General features: G+C 35.9%; 1 protein-coding gene across 2 annotated transcripts in view; it reads right to left on the bottom strand.

Moving 5' to 3' along the window:
* Positions 1–4,817: 4,817 nt before the first annotated feature.
* Positions 4,818–17,531, bottom strand: part of OSTN (osteocrin) — a 53,093-nt gene continuing 40,379 nt past the window's right edge. For both annotated transcript variants that reach the window (XM_008981399.5, XM_035274817.3), the window contains 2 exons: positions 17,092–17,188; positions 4,818–7,575 (listed from right to left, as the gene is read on the bottom strand). In XM_008981399.5, the coding sequence (XP_008979647.3) occupies positions 17,104–17,188 (85 nt within the window). In that variant the 3' untranslated portion in view covers positions 4,818–7,575; positions 17,092–17,103. The remainder of the gene's footprint in view (positions 7,576–17,091; positions 17,189–17,531) is intronic.

The following is a 17,531-nucleotide window of genomic DNA, read 5'->3' as shown; positions in this document are numbered from 1 at the left end:
GACAATAAAAACGTATGCTTACTGTGAAATATTGTACCTTTCTCTAATCTTTTAATACATTGTTGATAGACATCTGCTACAAATGTAATTGGCCAACTCCTAGGATCATGTTAAAAATAGAGAATACAGCAGTTAACAAGACAGCCATTAAGTGACACCAGAAAGCTGGTTGGGATTCTACTTTACCTAAATGATAAATGGTGCACACTATAAACACTGGGGAGTTTTCTCTCCTGGCACTATGACTCATGACAGTTCCCTCTGACCACATCCAAAAAGTTCTCCAAGCTATATTCCATTGTATATTTAATTGAGCTTTTCATGTGGTATAAATCTTGGCTAACTGTAAGTTTATATTCTTCTGCCAGACACAGATATTCAAAGACATCTGAAAGGACAGAGAAGTCAGTGATGATAACTTTCCAGATCGTGTTATAAAAAGATTGACCAGGCCTGGTGGCATTCACCTGCAGTCCCAGCTACTCAGGAGGCTGAAGTTAGAGAATCACTTGAGGCTATAGTGCTCTATGTTCATGCCTATGAATAGCCACTCTACTCCAGGCTGAGGAATATAGTGAGAAGCCTTATCTCAAAAAAAAAAAAAAAAAAAAAAAAACCTGAAAAAAAGAAGAGGGTTAGATTAGTAGTTGAAGTTCCTCAGTTCAATGTCTGAAAATAGACTTCTGCTTTCACAGGGTTTGAATGTGGCTTCTAAGGAAAACTGTGGCTCTTGAAAAAATGAAAAATAGGCTCTGACTGATATCATAACACTCTGTTTATATGTGATGATAAGCATAGGGGCTACAGTATATTTGGGGAGGAAGACCTGGGCAAGCAGACGGAATTTTATCATTCATTTCAATGAGGGATTATATGTTCTTCAACTCTTTTTCACTGTAAATACCACTGACCAAAATTGAATCTAAGATCCTTCTCCCAAGGGACTTAGTTTGTGTTTTTTTTTTGTTTTGTTTTGAGATGGAGTCTGCCTCTGTTGCCCAGGTTAGAGTGCAGTGGCGCCATCTCGGCTCATGCAACCTCTGCTTCCTTGGTTCATGTGATTTCCCTGTGTCAGCCTCCTGAGTAGCTGGGACTACAGGTGCCTGCCACCATGCCCAGTTAAATTTTTGTATTTTTAGTAGAGACAGGTTACACTGTGTTAGCCAGGACGGTCTCAATCTCCTGACCTTGTGATTTGCCCACTTCAGCAGGACTTAGTTTTTTTGAGACAGAGTCTTGCTCTGTTGCCAGGCGCCAGGCTGAAGTGTAGTGGCAGGATCTTGGCACACTGCAACCTCCATCTCCCGGGTTCAAGCAATTTTCCTGCATCAGCCTCCCGAGTAGCTGGGGCTGCAGGCCCGCGCCACCATGCGCAGCTAATTTTTGTATTTTAGTAGAGACAGGGTTTCACTATGTTGACCAAGATGGTCTTGATCTCTTGACCTCGTGATATACCCGCCTCGGCCTCCCAAAGTGTTGGGATTATAGGCATGAGCCACCACACCCAGCCAGCAGGACTTAGTTTTATAAGCTAGTTAAATGAAAGGAAATCAGAGAAATTGGTAATTAGCTAAATGAAACTACTACGAGGCAAATGATTGGTAACAAACTACAGAAGATTTAAAATGATTCATTTATACATTTAGAGATTGAAATGCTAATATATTTGGTTTAATTTCTCTGAATAATCATTTTGTGATCAGGATGGGAAGACTAAATGTGGTAACAAATAAATTTAATTAAATAACATTTTGTGATTTGCAAAGTGATCTTTAAACTGCCTTTCTTCCTCTTCACTCAATAAGTGGACTCCCATTAGCACTGCTTTTTACTTATGTGACTTTCCTTTTGGTATTTCAGTTACCTCGAGTTTAAAATAGCGAGATGAATCTCATAGAGCAGTCTACTGAATTCTCTGGACTGTATTATCTGTATTATAATGTGTAACAGTGCTGTCCAATCAAATTTCCTGTCATGGGAACATTCTCTAATGTGTACTGCCAACTATGGTGGTCACTGGCTACAAGTGCTGTTAACCACTTAAAACGTGACTAGTATGATGGAGATGCTGAATTTTTAATTTATTTAATTGTAATTAACTTAAAGATCCACATGAGGCTAGTAGGTACCATATTGACTAACCCTTTTATTTGTTGTTTTTTCTTTTTTTGTGGGATCTTTTTTGAGATGGAGTCTTGCTCTGTTGCACAGGTTGAAATGCAGTGAGGTGATCTCGGCTCAATATAACCTCTGCCTCCCGGGTTCAAGCAATTCTCCTGCCTCAGCCTCCCGAGTAGTTGGAATTACAGGAACCCACTATCATGCCCGGCTAATTTTTGTATTTTTGTAGAGAAAGGACTTCACCATGTTGGCCAGGCTGGTCTTGAACTCCTGACCTCAGGTGATTTGCCCTCCTTGGCCTCGAAAAGTGCTGGGATTACAGGTGTGAGCCACCATGCCCAGCCAGCTATTCCTTTGAAAAACTTAACTCTCATTCAGGCACACATAAACTATTGATTCAAGTGCAAGTTTTATCAAATATTCTTCTAATAAAGAACATATGTTGTTTTCTTCTTTAGCCTGCTTTTGGAAATACTGTGTTTAAAGCTTTTTCTCAGGATGCAAAAGAAAAGATAAGAATATCAGGAAAAGCATATATGTATATATACATATATATACATGTATATCTCTACTCACTCTACTGTTTAAAATTGTAGCTGTTTCAAGCATAAAGAAACTGGCATTTATTCTGCATATGATTTTTCCCCCTTGTTCTTGTTACTGAGTCAGTTGTAATAAGCTTAAGGTTTATGCTGTGAATAATCACTATTCAGTTGCACTTTTGAATGGGATATGACTATCAAAATGGTTTTGTAGAGCTAGAGTTGAAAATGCTGTATCTATTGTATGCTTTCCATAAATTCATTGTGTATGTATAGTTTTGTCCTGTTGTGACTACGCTGTTGCACTATGAATTAAAACATTTTGAAAAGCATCTTGGAAAGTTAAAATAAATTACATAGTCTCGGGTTACGTGGAAAATATGTATTGTTGTTCTTTCTAATTTTAATGATTGCATTGGCCACCTCTCTTTTCTATTAATTTGAACAATGGTCATTGAGACTACCCCAACAAATGAATACATTACTAAAGCAGAAACAGATTTATTAAACTCTGGGGAAAAAGCACTATATGTCTCAAAGATGAAATGTTAAGAAAACTTTCTTAAAATAATGATTTGCCTTTGGTTTTCTCAGTTTCTCACGTCTGCCTCCTCCACAAGATGAGAAACTATTTGAGACTCTTAGCATGCTTGTAAGAGTTTAGGCACAGTGCGGTGAAAAAACAACAAAAAGCCCCAAAACTCATAAACTCATTGGCTTTTGCTTGATTAGTTTTTCTTTTCTTTTTTTTTTTTCTTTTTGAGACAGTCTCACTCTGTCGCCAGGTGCCAGGCTGGAATACAGTGGCATGATCTCGGCTCACTGCAACCTCCGCCTCCCGGGTTCAAGCAATTCTCCTGCCTCAGCCTCCTGGTTACCTGGGACTACAGGCGCATGCCACCATGCCCAGCTAATTTTTTTTTGTATTTTTAGTAGAGATGGCGTTTTGCCATGTTGGCCAGGATGGTCTTGATCTCTTGACCTCCTGATCTGCCCACCTCGGCCTCCCAAAGGGCTGGGATTACAGGCTTGAGCCACTGTGCCCGGCCTGATTAGTTTTTCTTTCACATCTATACAGCATACTCCCCTTGCTTACATCTAAACAAATTTGTTTAGTCAATTCAGTGTTGGAAGTTCAACCTCAATTTTGTTTACAATCTGTGCTGGCACAGATATATTGTCAAAGTAACCTTACAATGAAAGAATATTAATGGCTGTCTTACCCTGTCATAGTTGACCCTTTACAATATGGGGAGGAGAAGATAAAGTGTAATCTACTAAAATGAACAATATTGCAATATCTATTTAAAAAAAAATTAAAACCCAGGCCCAGTAGCTCACACCTGTAATACTACCACTTTGACACTTTGGAAGCCTGAGGTGCGGGGTGATTCAGGGTTGATCCCTACAAAAACAAAAATACAAAGATTAGCCAGGAGTAGTGGCATGTGTTTGGGGTTCCAGCTACCTGGGAGGCTGAGGTGGGAAGATCGCTTGAGCCAGGGAAATCAGGGCTTCAGTGAGCTGTGATTGCACCACTGCACTCCAGCCTGGAGCAAGGCCTTGTCTCAAATAAACAATAAACAAAAAACCCAAATCACCCAAAACGGAAACAAAATGAAACAAGCAAAGTATTAAGAAAAATGTTAGGCCTGATGTGGTGGCTCACGCCTGTAATCCCAGTACTGTGGGAGGCTGAGGTGGGAGGATCACGAGGTCAGGGGTTTGAGACCAGCCTGACCAACTGGTGAAACCCGATCTCTACTAAAAATAGAAAAATTAGCTGGGGATAGTGGTGGTGCGCCTGTAATCCCAGTTACTCTGGAGGCTGAGGCAGGAGAATCATTTGAACCCGGAAGGCAGATGTTGTGGTGAGTGGAGACAGCACCACTGCACTCCAGCCTAGGTGACAGAGTGAGACTCCATCTCAAAAAAAAAAAAAAAAAAAAAAAAAAAATTAAACCTACATAAAACAGACCAAGTTTAGCAATATTCCTGTAATGCTAAGCTTGCTAAGGAGTAACTCAAATGTATATAAGTAAATATTAGTTGCATGGTAATGCCTGAAGATGTTTCCATGTATTTACAACACATGTATTTACATGTTTCCATGTATTAACACAAACGTGTTATAATAAAGATTAAAACTCCTGCTTTCATCATCTCATGTTTATTAACTTTGGAAAAGTTATTCAAGCATCTGAGCCTTTAAGCATAAGGGGTAATATTCAGAAAGCTTTGTATACTTTTTCCTCTTAGAAGATTCCATTGTTATTTTTTCATAATTTGGTTTAAGAAATTAATTCCCTAAAGCTATGCACAAATTAAAGGTATAACTTGACAGACATGGTGTAGTGTGAGTAAATTTTAAGACAACACAGCCAGGAACTAACATTCTCTTATGAAATTTGGTTATGTAATTGACACTAGAGCCCAGAACTCCATATACACATATTCATTTGCCCTATAAAGCTTCACACAGAAACAAAGAGAAAAAAAAAATTAATGCATTATTTTGAAACTAAACAAAAAAGTCCCTTCAAGTTTAAATATAGTTGGATTAGTAATACCTAATGCACTGGATAAATGAATGAGATGATTTGTCATATTCTTAACAGAAATTACGTCTTAATTTACTGTGATATTGAAAGAATAGCCCCATTATTTAGTATATTGCTGACTTATTTTCTACTCTGAATGAAGTAATGGTGAAAATTAATATATGAAATAAAAAGGAGTTATAAGTAGAGAAAATATTTTCTTTCTCTAATGGAAATTGTGTATATATTAGGAGAAAACACATTACACATTGCACTATAGCATAAATCAATATATTGTGACTTCTTATTTTAATTAAGTTGGATGCCATAGTCTAATTTTGAATTAAAAAATAAAGAATGCAGGAAATCAATTTATTTAATCCAACTTCAAATATTTACCATGAGAAAGTTTTAGGCTAAAGTAGGTTTTAATACCTTTTGTCAAAGCATGAAGCAGAACTCAGTTGGATTAGAAGCTTACAAATATCCAAATATGAATACAAGGAAAGAAAGAGCTTCTAAGCAACAAGAAACATTTTTATAGTTCATCACAAGGTTGGGGAAAGGCAGACAAAAGATATCACAACTTTTTAATTAATTATTTCAGATCATGAGTCCTCCAGGATACTTTCCTATGTATTGTTGCTAGCTTTCTAACACAAGTTTATGAAAAACAGAATTGGTTAGCTTTCCTAAAATTCACTTCTCTTTGCTATAGCCCTCTAATACAATTTTAAAAAATCCATTTATTTACTATTTTTTCCTAAATTAATTTTGAAGACTTTCACTTGGAAAAATGTCCAGAAAAACTAAGAAGTTACATATAAAACCAATATATATTGTAAGTACACATGTTCATTTCTTTCACCTCTTTTTGGCTCTTTTAAACTTTGCCTTTAAAAAGCACACTGGATAACTGAAAAATTAGTCCTTTATAAAGGTCAATTTCTTAGTTTAACTTTTTTTCTAATGTATTTTCATTATGTTTCTTTGAGTTTATTTTATTCTTTGGATCATACAAGTCCATTAAGTTTTAGTTAAGATTAGCAATTGCCCATTTTTCTCTTCTTGTTTTAATCTGAAGACACCTTCTCACAACACTCTCTTTTTATGCTAAAATAAGCCTTTGCTCTACTAGCCAAATTCTTCTTCCTCCCACGTATCAGACAGTGATTTTTACGGTTTACAGAGGAAGTCTTTTTCAGATGCTTTATAAACTTCTGCTAAGTAACTTATGGTGAATCTCTGTTCCACAGAATATTTTGTGTGTGTTTTGAAAGTATACTCAATGCACAGTGGCCTATGTGTCCAAGCTACAGTAAGATCATAGTTATTGCTGAGAACTGAGCTTTCTAGAATATCAAAATTTATGTTGTAATAAGTCATTCAAAAATAATCTGAATCATTTTAAAGAAATCATGCTCAAAATCATTATGAACTTCAGTTGGCTTATTAAGAGTAGTAAGATAATTGAAACCAAATAAGCCAATATATGAAACAGAGTAAACAGTTTCTTAGATGATTCCATGGTATCAAAAAGATCACCTTGTACTATGCTGAAATGTACTGAGCTAAAATGATGTGTACTTAACTGGCCCTAACCTGTTCTGGTGATTTACTACTTGGTGGTAATTCTTTGACTTCCTTCCTGCTTTCATCTTTACTTCTACATGTACTTATTCCCCTCCTAATGAGCCACGGCTGCTCTTACCTATCAGTTAAAATTTAGTAAAATGGAAAACTTTTTGGGGACAAGGGATACCCAACTTTAACAAATGAGTAATGTCCTTCACTTTCTTAATTCTAAGACAATACACTCACTGGGGCTGTGTTTTATTTTGCTGAACATGATTGAAACTTGAATACAATAAGAGAAGCCTAACTGCATAATTATTAACAAACAGTCTCTCGGAAAAGGGGAATACAGAGAAGTGAAAGTACATAAGAGAAAATACACAGCATTGCCTTTCCTTATTCCCTAATAATGATGAACAAACACATCATATCTAAATTTTACAGAAGCAAATCTGTCTTTTGTTATTATTTTTTGACTACAAACGTGACTGGGCAAATGCATATAAAAGGCATTTCACTGTATTGTGTTTTTTAATTATTATTTTGAAAAGTAAGGTTGGAGGAGAAGTTAACCATTCCTGAATAAAGTATATAATTTTAAAACATATGTGCATCAAAATGATTTACACAATTTAATGGAAGCTGTAACAATGCTGTAATGTGATGGACTGAAGTTCAAGCCTTAGAAAAGATTTGCAGAAAGTCAATTCCCTAAAAGTTTAATCATTAAGAAGCATGAAGAAGTTCACTGAAGCATCTTCCGTATTTCTGTGTCCTTTCACCCAAGAAAGTCGCATCTGCAAAAGTGAAAGTTGAGATTGTTAAAGCTAATGAGTACTCTGTAGATCAGGTGGAAGTCCACCAACTTCACTTGAGAAGAATTAAATCTTTAATTACATGCTGTTTCATTATAGTTTTTATTTACATGGCAAATTTTTATTTTGAAGACAATTCAAAAAGACAATTTCAGTTCAAAATGCATTAAAAAGAATATTTTAAACATATAACGTAAGTGCCTATGCTCAAGTTTTAATACAAATTATAAAAAGGCTTTTTCACAACTCCTTTCTTCAATTACCAATTATATTCTATTTTGCTTGAGTTTTTAATCTTTGGTTAAAGGATATTGGCATGACAAACAAAAGAAGGGTAAAACCTGAATACTACTTTCTGTGTATTATGATAACACATTGAAAATTGTACATTCTTCACATTCTACCAATAATCCAAACATGTACTGCCATTTTAATGAGATTTCTGTTGTATTTGAGAGTTATGTTAACTTATTTGAATGATGGCCTGTCACTATATGTCAATATTAATCTAAAATAAAAATTTTCAGTATAATTCAGCAGCATGTGTTTCACATTATTGCAAGAAAACTCTTAATGGATGTGCCAGCAAGTGGTAGCAGAAATTAATGGTCACATTTCTTTTCCTTTTTCTTTTTTCTTTTTTTGAGATGTAGTTTGCCCAGGCTGGAGTGCAATGGCATGATTGCAGCTCACTGAAACATCTGCCTCCTGGGTTCAAGTGATTCTCCTGTCTCAGCCTCCTGAGTAGCTGGGATTACAGGCATGCGCTACCAGGCCAGGCTAATTTTTTGTATTTTTAGTAGAGATGGGGTTTCACCATGTTCTCCAGGCTGGTCTCGAATCCTTGACCTCAGATGATCACCGGCCTTGGCCTCTCAAAGTGCTGGGATTGCAGGTGTGAGCCACGGTGCCTGGCCAATGGTCACATTTCTAATTTTATCAGGTTGACATTCTGATTTCAATGGCACAGACCTAGAACTTGCTAATTTCATCTAGAAAAGCTAAGAAAACTTAGACAAAATACTTCTTTGAATTTGAGTTGCTTAGAGCTAAAGCTTAATAAAAACTCAAAGCTTTGGTACGATATATTAATGATTTGAGAAAGCCATTGCATACATAGCAAATTATTGTCCTTTTCATAATATGTTTCAGAGAAGAAATTGGTGTTTGGCCTGGGAACTAGTGACAAAAATCAAAATGTTTTACCCAAAATATACTTCTTTGACATATTCTGAATTGGGTCCACAAAGCTGTCTTTTGTGGGTGGATATTTGTGTCTGTGAAGAATTTGCATGAATGCAGCCAGCCCTCCTCTTGTCTAGATCTAGGGAAGATTAACTGAGAGTCTAATGCTTTTAGAGGTCTGAAAAGAAACATTTGCCATCTATTCTCTCTGAAGACTACATAACAAGACTGTCTTCGCTAGCCAAGCCTCTTTCCTTTCTCTCATAATCTCTCATTTAAAAAAATAAAAAAAGTTGGCCAGGCGCGGTGGCTCAAGCCTGTAATCCCAGCACTTTGGGAGGCCGAGGCGGGTGGATCACGAGGTCAACAGATCGAGACCATCCTGGTCAACATGGTGAAACCCCGTCTCTACTAAAAATACAAAAAATTCACTAGGCATGGTGGCACGTGCCTGTAATCCCAGTTACTCAGGAGGCTGAGGCAGGAGAATTGCCTGAACCCAGGAGGCGGAGGTTGCAGTGAGCCGAGATCGCGCCATTGCACTCCAGCCTGGGTAACAAGAGCGAAACTCCGTCTCAAAAAAAATTAAACAAAATGAAATTTAATTTAAAAAGTTTTATTACACTGTAAAACAATTTCTAAAAACAGGATCCCTTCTTTTCTTAAAAATTGTTCTCCGAGGCTGGGCACCGTGGCTCATGCCTGTAAATCCCAGCACTTTGGGAGGCCAATGTCGGTGGATCACCTGAGGTCAGGAGTTCGAAACCAGCCTGACCAACATAGTGAAACCCTGTTTTTAATAAATGCAAAAAATTAGCCATGCGTGATGACTCATGCCTGTAATTCTAGCTACTTGAGGGGCTGAGGCAAGAGAATCTCTTGAAACTGGGAGGGAAAGGTTACAGTGAGCTGAGATTACACCATTGTTTAGCCTGGGCAACAAGAGTGAAACTCCGTCTCCAGAAAAAAAAAAGATGGTTCTCCTATTTACTTTTACTTCTCCCTCCTTCCTCTTTGTCATTTTTGGTACCACAGGAAAAGATCTAGAGAAGACTTCTAACAACTCACACTCCTTAAGGAGCTCAGAAGAAGGTTACTCTATCTACTCTCACTCCTTCCTGGGAGTTTCCTTTCCTTGCAGTTTCAAGAATCATAGGCAACCTCCTCTCAAGTCTAAAACTCCGCTCTCTTTTGTATTGTGTTACCTGATCTCTTTGGCTTTTGACCAGAAATTATTTGGTATTGTTAGAGAATCTGACCTTGGAGTATGAAATGGCTAGACAAGAGTCACAGTGTTAGAGGTGGCCAACTACAGTGGTTTCCAGTAAATGGTTGTTACTGCGGGAGCTACTCGTTTATTTGCACATTAGATAAGAAATGGTGCCATTTAAACATCTAGAAAAATGCCTTTGCAGTAAAGTGCCCTGTGAAAGTGTTGTGTGGCCAGGACTCCATGGAGTTTTCCTGTTTTGGGAAGACCTGGGAGTCAGTGAAACCCTTGATTGTTTGTTTTATTTTACTGTAAGTTCTGGGATACATGTGCAGAATGTGCAGGCTTGTTACATAGGTATGCATGTGCCATGGTTGTTTGCTGCACCCATCAACTGGTCATCTAGGTTTTATGCCCGGAATGCATTAGGTATTTCTCCAATGCTCTCCCTCCCCTTTCCCTCCTATGCCGCAACAGGCCTGGGTGTGTGATATTCCCCTCCCTATATCCATGTGTTCTCATTGTCCAACTCTCAGAAACCCTTGATTTTTAAACATCTAAATGTTTTGCCTTTTAACTACACCCCCTTTTACATATTTAAATTATTAGGCCCCATAAACTAAAAATACTTAGTTAGGCTTGTTCCTTAATGAGTTCTGTTCTGAGCTCAGTGGTCCACTTGAAAAACACAGACTGAATTAAAAGCTACCTGTCTAAATGAGATTGCTCTCCTTATGCAATATTATGGTTAATTCCTAAGGAATCTTGGCATTCATTTTAAATCTTCCTTTGACATACACAGGCTTCTTGAAAATTTCTCTGTGCTTTGAGATAGAAATTTGCTACCTGTTTTCTCTGGAACTCAGAAGGGCTTCTCCAGACAAACTTTAAATTTTTCCATTTACAAAGGCATAGTTTGGATTGAACTGTTTTTTATCTAGTCTAGTGAGTTTTACCTGTCTTATGGCTAAAATTCTAAAATCAAAACAATAAACTCTTAGTGTGCAGATGTGTATACTATACTTTGTGTCTCTCTATACATGTATGCGTATAAATGTATTTATAGCTATACATGTTTAATATTGTCTAGACATGGTACCACATTCATTTAAAAATAAATGAGTACTCATAAATTAAGAAAGGCCAAATGCTTTTCAAGTTCATGTGATTTTAGCAATCTTTGAGAAATAAAGATAGTTTTAAAATTATTGGTAAAATAAGATTGAAATGTCTTCGGAATTTTAATTTAGACATTTTTGTCTGAGTCTATTGATCAGGCAGGTTTATGGCCACAAATATGTTGCTTGATATTTTTGATACTTGATTAACTTGTTTCCAAGTCTGTATATCTTGATTTGAGTTTTTCCATTCAGAGGTCTAGACAAATGCCCATGATAAGGCTGGGGGATAACACCTGGTCCAACTGCCCTATCCCAGTTGTGCCTCCTCTGCTGGGAGATGCTGAGAGAGATTAGATTCTCAGGCATTGTCTTTTTCCTGGGCTCTGCATCTGACATGTAATTAAAATTACCTACTTCCTTGTTTTTTTAGTAAAATAAGAGTTACTAATTGTTAGCATTGTAATAAGTATATATAGTCAAAACTACTAGATATAAGGGAAAAAATATGCAAAGTGTGTAAGGAAAGTAAAGTATGTTTTTGGTAAGAAAGATTATAAAAAGCCATGTCTGTGTGTGTGTGTGTGTGTGTGTGTGTGTGTGTGTCTGTTTGCTAAGCCAACATCAAGCAGAACAAGATTTAATTACATTGGCCAAAAGTAATAGCAAACTGAAATCATTTAAATGACTTTTTTTGTTTGAAATATTGCTGATTATTTGGGTTTTTTTTTTTCAGAGTTAAAACACTTTCTTTTTAGCTACTTATATCTTACAACAGATTGGGTAACATATACTTTTGTGAACAAAATTTGAAGCATATTTCTTTCTCTCTGCCTTCTTCAGAATTTAGAAACTATTTGTGAGCATTTTTAGTTTATAGGATTAGTGTTTTGTGTAAGTTCAGCAAGAATATGTTTTCTTTTTTAACAGTATACAACTGCAGACACTGGTTATTTCATCAAGGCTTTGACTGGAATGGACATTTTCAAAAATGTCCAGACCACTTTGAGCAACTGAGAGAGCCAATATAAAGCCTCTTGGAAAGACTTGCCTGATACCTTGCCTATGTCATTACTTTACGAAGTTCCTGACCTGTGGTAAGTAAAGCACCATTCTCATCCTCCTGGTTGCAGACCAGTACATGTCTGTGGCCTGTTAGCAACTGGGCCACACAGCAGGAAGTGAGCAGTTGGTATTACCACCTGAGCTCCACCTTCTATCAGATCAGCAGTGGCATTAGATTCTTACAAGAGCACGAATTCTATTGTTAATTGTTCATGCAAGGGATCTAGGTTGTGTGTTCCTTATGAGAATCTAATGCCTGCCTGAGGTGGAACAGTTCATCCCAAAACCATCTCCTCTCCTGCCCCCTGGTCCTTGGAAAAATTCTCTTCCATGAAACTGGTTCCTGGTGCCAAACATGTTGGGGACTGCTGAATTAAAGAATGTCACTTTCCAACAGACCCAGGAATCTCAAGTTATTTTGAGATCCTGAGAAGAGAGAAATTCACCCAATTCATAAAGGTATTTACAAGCACAGATCAATCTTTGATTTGGTTTACCTCAAGAAGCTTTTGAAAGTCTAATCTGAGATTCCTTATAAGGAAAGTCTCAGTATAGTCAATTAAAAAAGACCCTGTATGGCCAATCACATACTTCATGAAAATAATCAGACCAAGCATAATACAACTAAAACTTATTTCACAAATAAATTGGTTCTACTATGACTTGTCTTCGGTAGAAATGGGGAAGTGGAGAGGTGAAAATTATATGTCGAAAGAAAACTATACAGACACCTGTTATTAGATTCTAGCCTTATTCATTGCTTTTGAGTTTTTATTATTTGCCTATAGTTTGGACTGAATCTTGAATTCTTTCTTGGCTACAAGTCTCCAAACTAAGGTTTTTTACCTTCCATTTTTTTTCTGACCTGAAATCTTTAGAAATTAAAACTATGTTTTTTTTAAAGCCCTGCAGATTGAAGTTAGACAACTTAAACTTTGAGAGAACTAGTAGCCACTTAGTATGTAAACAACCTGCGTGCCTGCTGATGTGGACTTCTCAGAAAGTTCATCTGAACCCCTATTTTGTAACACAATTCAGAATAATCTGTGAGCTTGCCATTGCATTCTGAAGATGCCTCAGAGACTCTAAAAAACTATAGACTGCTCTAGACGGTTTTTAACCTTTGTTTAGTCGTTTCTTTTTTCTGTTTCCTTAGAAATACTTCTTATTAAAGATCTGTTTGTCTGCATCACATATGGAGGCCTAGTCCACCTGCAATGTCACCTTCTGGAATGGGACACAGCTATTTAAAGGAACCAATCTATTCTCAAGACTAAGAGACTGACTAAACAAGACATGAGATAATATATTTAAATTTACTTTTTTCTGTTTATCCCAATGTATCTATCTTTTGTCTATTTCTAACAACCTCTAATCCAAATCTCTCCAAAGCCATTAGTTTGGCTTTTAATATGTAAAATGCTTTTAAGGTTTTAAAGTGGAGATAGAAGTAAATAAAAAATATTTTACTCCAAAATATATTTCTTTAACATATTCTGAAGTGATCTTGAAAATCTGTCTTTTGTGGGAAAATTTTGCATCTGTAGATCTGTAGAGGACTTGCATTCATGCAGCCAGCCCTTCCCTTGTCTGGATCTAGGAGAGATTAACTGAGAGTTTGATACTTTTAAAGTACTGAAAATAAACATTCAGCATCTAAATTCTCTTAGGGCTGTACCAATGAGGTTTCATCTACATAATAAGTCCACTTTGCTAGCCAAGACTCTTCTGTTTTCTCTCCCATAACCTGTCTTAGAACTATTAATAAAACCTGGCCGCGGCCATGCTCTGAGTCTGCATTCTTTCCGTAACCTTCAATGTTATATAAGCAGTTATACCCCAATGGGGAGTTGAGTCTTTATTCTGAAGTCTCCCATGTATAAATGTTACATAAATTTGTATGACTTTTCTCTTATTTATCAATCGATCTCATGTCAGTGATGGTTAGCAAAACCTCAGGGGGCATTTGTTCCCTAAACTAGGTATCATAGAGTGGCTGTATCTAGACTTGACCTCAAATCAAGCAGAACTTCCATAATTAGGTACCGGTTTTACTTTCAATGTGAAGGGTTAAAGTGAAACCCAGAAAGCGAAAACCCACGAAGAAACCTGCTCCAAAAGTAAATTCATCAACCCACACAGAAGTGAAACAAATATTTTTGTAAAGTCTGAGATATCATTTCTGTTTTTCTTAGAAATGTATAACCAGTGAATTTAGCATCCAACAATGAAAACTCAACACCAAGAAGACTTTTTGGGTCATGAAGAGAATGTTGGCCTGTAAGTCCAAAGACCTGGGCCCCAGATTTTACTCTGCCCAAGAATCTATAAAACTTGGGACACGTTAATTTCCTCTCACAACTCCATTTTCTTGAATTGTTTTTAAAAATGGGGTTGGATTAAATGAAACTTTATGTTTTTTAACGTCTCAGCTGTTTGACTGTGTGAACAGTATTTAATGACTTCTAAGTCGTTATCTATTAAATGATACACATAGTACAGCCCCTGTTTACTTCAAGGGAATATTGTGACAGTAGATAAAAATATCAAAAAAGCTTTGAAAATTTGATCGGATATGAGAACTATATTATGATTTCATGTCTTTTGTCATTCATAAACTACATGAGGCTTAACATGAGGACATAAAAAAAAATGAGAGAAATCTTGGTGACACTGAAGAGAAATAAATAGAAATGTAATGGTTGAGAAGGTGAACCTAAAATAATTGATGAACAGAAAAGAGAAAATATATGATAAGTTCTTTTCTAAATCTATTCTTTTGTGATATTATCACCTTGAGATTTTAATATAAGGACAGTGATTGTCAAGATGCTGTGTCCTTCCTTCTCTTAGCAAACTTTATTGTTTTCTTCTCTTAGCAAACTTTGTTAAGCAAACTGATCAATTAACAAAGTTTGCTAAGAGAAGGATGGACACCACATACAAACTTGGATTTCACCCAACAGTGATTCAGGAAGCACTGTGTTAACTAAACTTTCTTCATAGTTTAGTAGCTAGCTGAAATTTCTGTGGTCTCAGTCTTCATACAAAAATTCTTATGGAAATGAGTTCTCTATATAATTTGTTTATCATAACTTGTGGTTGAACTCAACAAAGTTGAAAAGGGGGATAATTAAGGGTGGTAAAGGTATATGTGGAAACCAATCAAACTTAATTTAATCTCAGCATCATAATGTTCTGAAAACATCAAGAAACTGGAGAACTGCAATCTTGATTCAAAGAATTACTTGGTTTTTAAATAGCAATTAGCTGGTTTCTACTCAAATATAATGTGGCAATTTTTAACAACCTTGAAGAGTGACCATACTTGCTATGTTTCTAGATATGAGGAAATAACGTTCAATCTGTTTTGGAGATGAAGCTGATTAAAAGGCAGTGTTCTTGGCAGTGTTCAGTAAGTTCTCTTATATATGTAGGCATTCATTAACTGCAGAAGTTCATTAAACAACTCCATGATAATGAAATTTATTTTAACTTAGTGATTTTTGAGAATGAGAAAGTTGAGATAAAATATTGACTACTTATTGTGGTTTTAAAGCATGAGGAAAAGGAAAAAATTGAGTGATTTAAATTAAGAGAAGATCAGGACTAACATGATAGTTTTGGGGCCTCTAAATTATTGGTCTAAGGATTATCTTGACAGAAGCAGAAGGCGGAATTCCCTCTTCTCTAGCCTCAAATTATTAAAGCAGTTCTAGTTTGTCTTATTTGTTTGGGAGTGGGTATGTACCTCCTATAAGCTCTATTGGAAGAAAACATATTGCTAAGATTTCACATTCAAAAAAAACTTATTTAGTGTTTAAAGGATATGTCTGATTAAATGCTGTGTTTAACATTTCTACTCAAGATGTAACCTTTCTGAATTTTAATTCTCTGTGTACCATTTATGCTAGGTGTCACTTTAAATCAATATTTCTAATCCTTCCATTTATTTGTATAATAATAATAATGTTAACTAATAATTATTAAGAAGTTAACATTTCAGGTATTATTCTAAGTGCTTAACATGTATCTGTTTAATCCTCAGGACAATGCTATATGGTAAAAATTATCATTATAATTTAATGAAGGAGTCTTTCAGAATTTATAAACTCCCCTAGCTAAGAATATTAATAGATGACCTGAGATTTGAATCCATAAAGCCTGATCACTCTAGCTGGCACCTTTAACCCTTATATATCACTGTTTCTCAAGATATTGGAGAGAGTGATAGTATTGCTTTATCATTGCCTGAACTGTAATACAAACTATCACTTGCATGTATTGTGTATCCAGTATATTGTAGGCCCACTACAAACAACTAATTTAATCTTCATACCACTACCTTATTATTTAAATGTACAAGCTGTGGAAAAATAAAGTATCTTAACAGAAACAAGGTAATGAATGAATGAAAGAATCAGGATTTTGATAAGGTGTTTTGATTCCATGCCTAGTAACTCTTTCTGCTGTGCCATTTTTCTCTCCTATATTCCCTGTTATAATTCTAGTAACGTACTTATTGAAGGCAAAATGATGTGCATCAGTTGAATATGTCTTCTTCGTAATACAAGGATTGTTATACATTTATGAAGGTGATTTAATATGTTCACTAGAATTTTAACCCTTAGCTGCACATTAGTATTCATTGGTTAATTACATAGGAGTCTGAAAACAACTAAATCATTAATTTCGGAGAGTGAAGCAGAACTAGAAAAATATTGTTTTGCTTTTTAAATATCATTTAAGTAATTTAACATTAATATACTATCTTAATTCAATACATAAATGATTGAAAAAGTAAATGGATAAGCTAAGAAATCAAAAGGGGGATTGATAAGTAAGAATGGATTGATTAGTCCATTGTGAAACGTTAATCAAATGCCTGCACATATTGTTACTTATTCAAACTGTACTCACATTTGGAATCAATTAGCCTCTGGAGTTTGAAAGCCGGTTTCTACCAATCCGATCCATGGGGATACCTAATCGCCTTTTTGGATGATCTACTGCTTTTCTGAAACAAACCAAGGAGGACATTTTTAAGCTAAAGTGCAAGTTATTGATTATTATTTTTGTTCTTTTATTTTATGCAGATATGGGGGCTTTCCTTGGGAGTTTTAATGAACATGATAGTTCCCACTCGCCAGTACCCACTATGTGCCAGACACTAGCTCATAATTTCCAAATCTGTGGAAGCAGATACTATTAGAAATTATCTCCATTTTACATATGAGGAAACTGAGGCTTAGAGAACTTATCCAAATTCAAAAAGACACAACCAAAAGCCAGTTCTTATCAGCATACTAATCTGCCAATTTAGTGCTTTAGTTTGGGAAAATTCTTTCCCCCATCAAATT

The sequence above is a fragment of the Callithrix jacchus genome, chromosome 15 (assembly GCF_049354715.1).
Source record: "Callithrix jacchus isolate 240 chromosome 15, calJac240_pri, whole genome shotgun sequence".
Classification (NCBI taxonomy): domain Eukaryota; kingdom Metazoa; phylum Chordata; class Mammalia; order Primates; family Cebidae; genus Callithrix; species Callithrix jacchus.
This window is presented reverse-complemented; position numbering and strand designations above follow the sequence as displayed.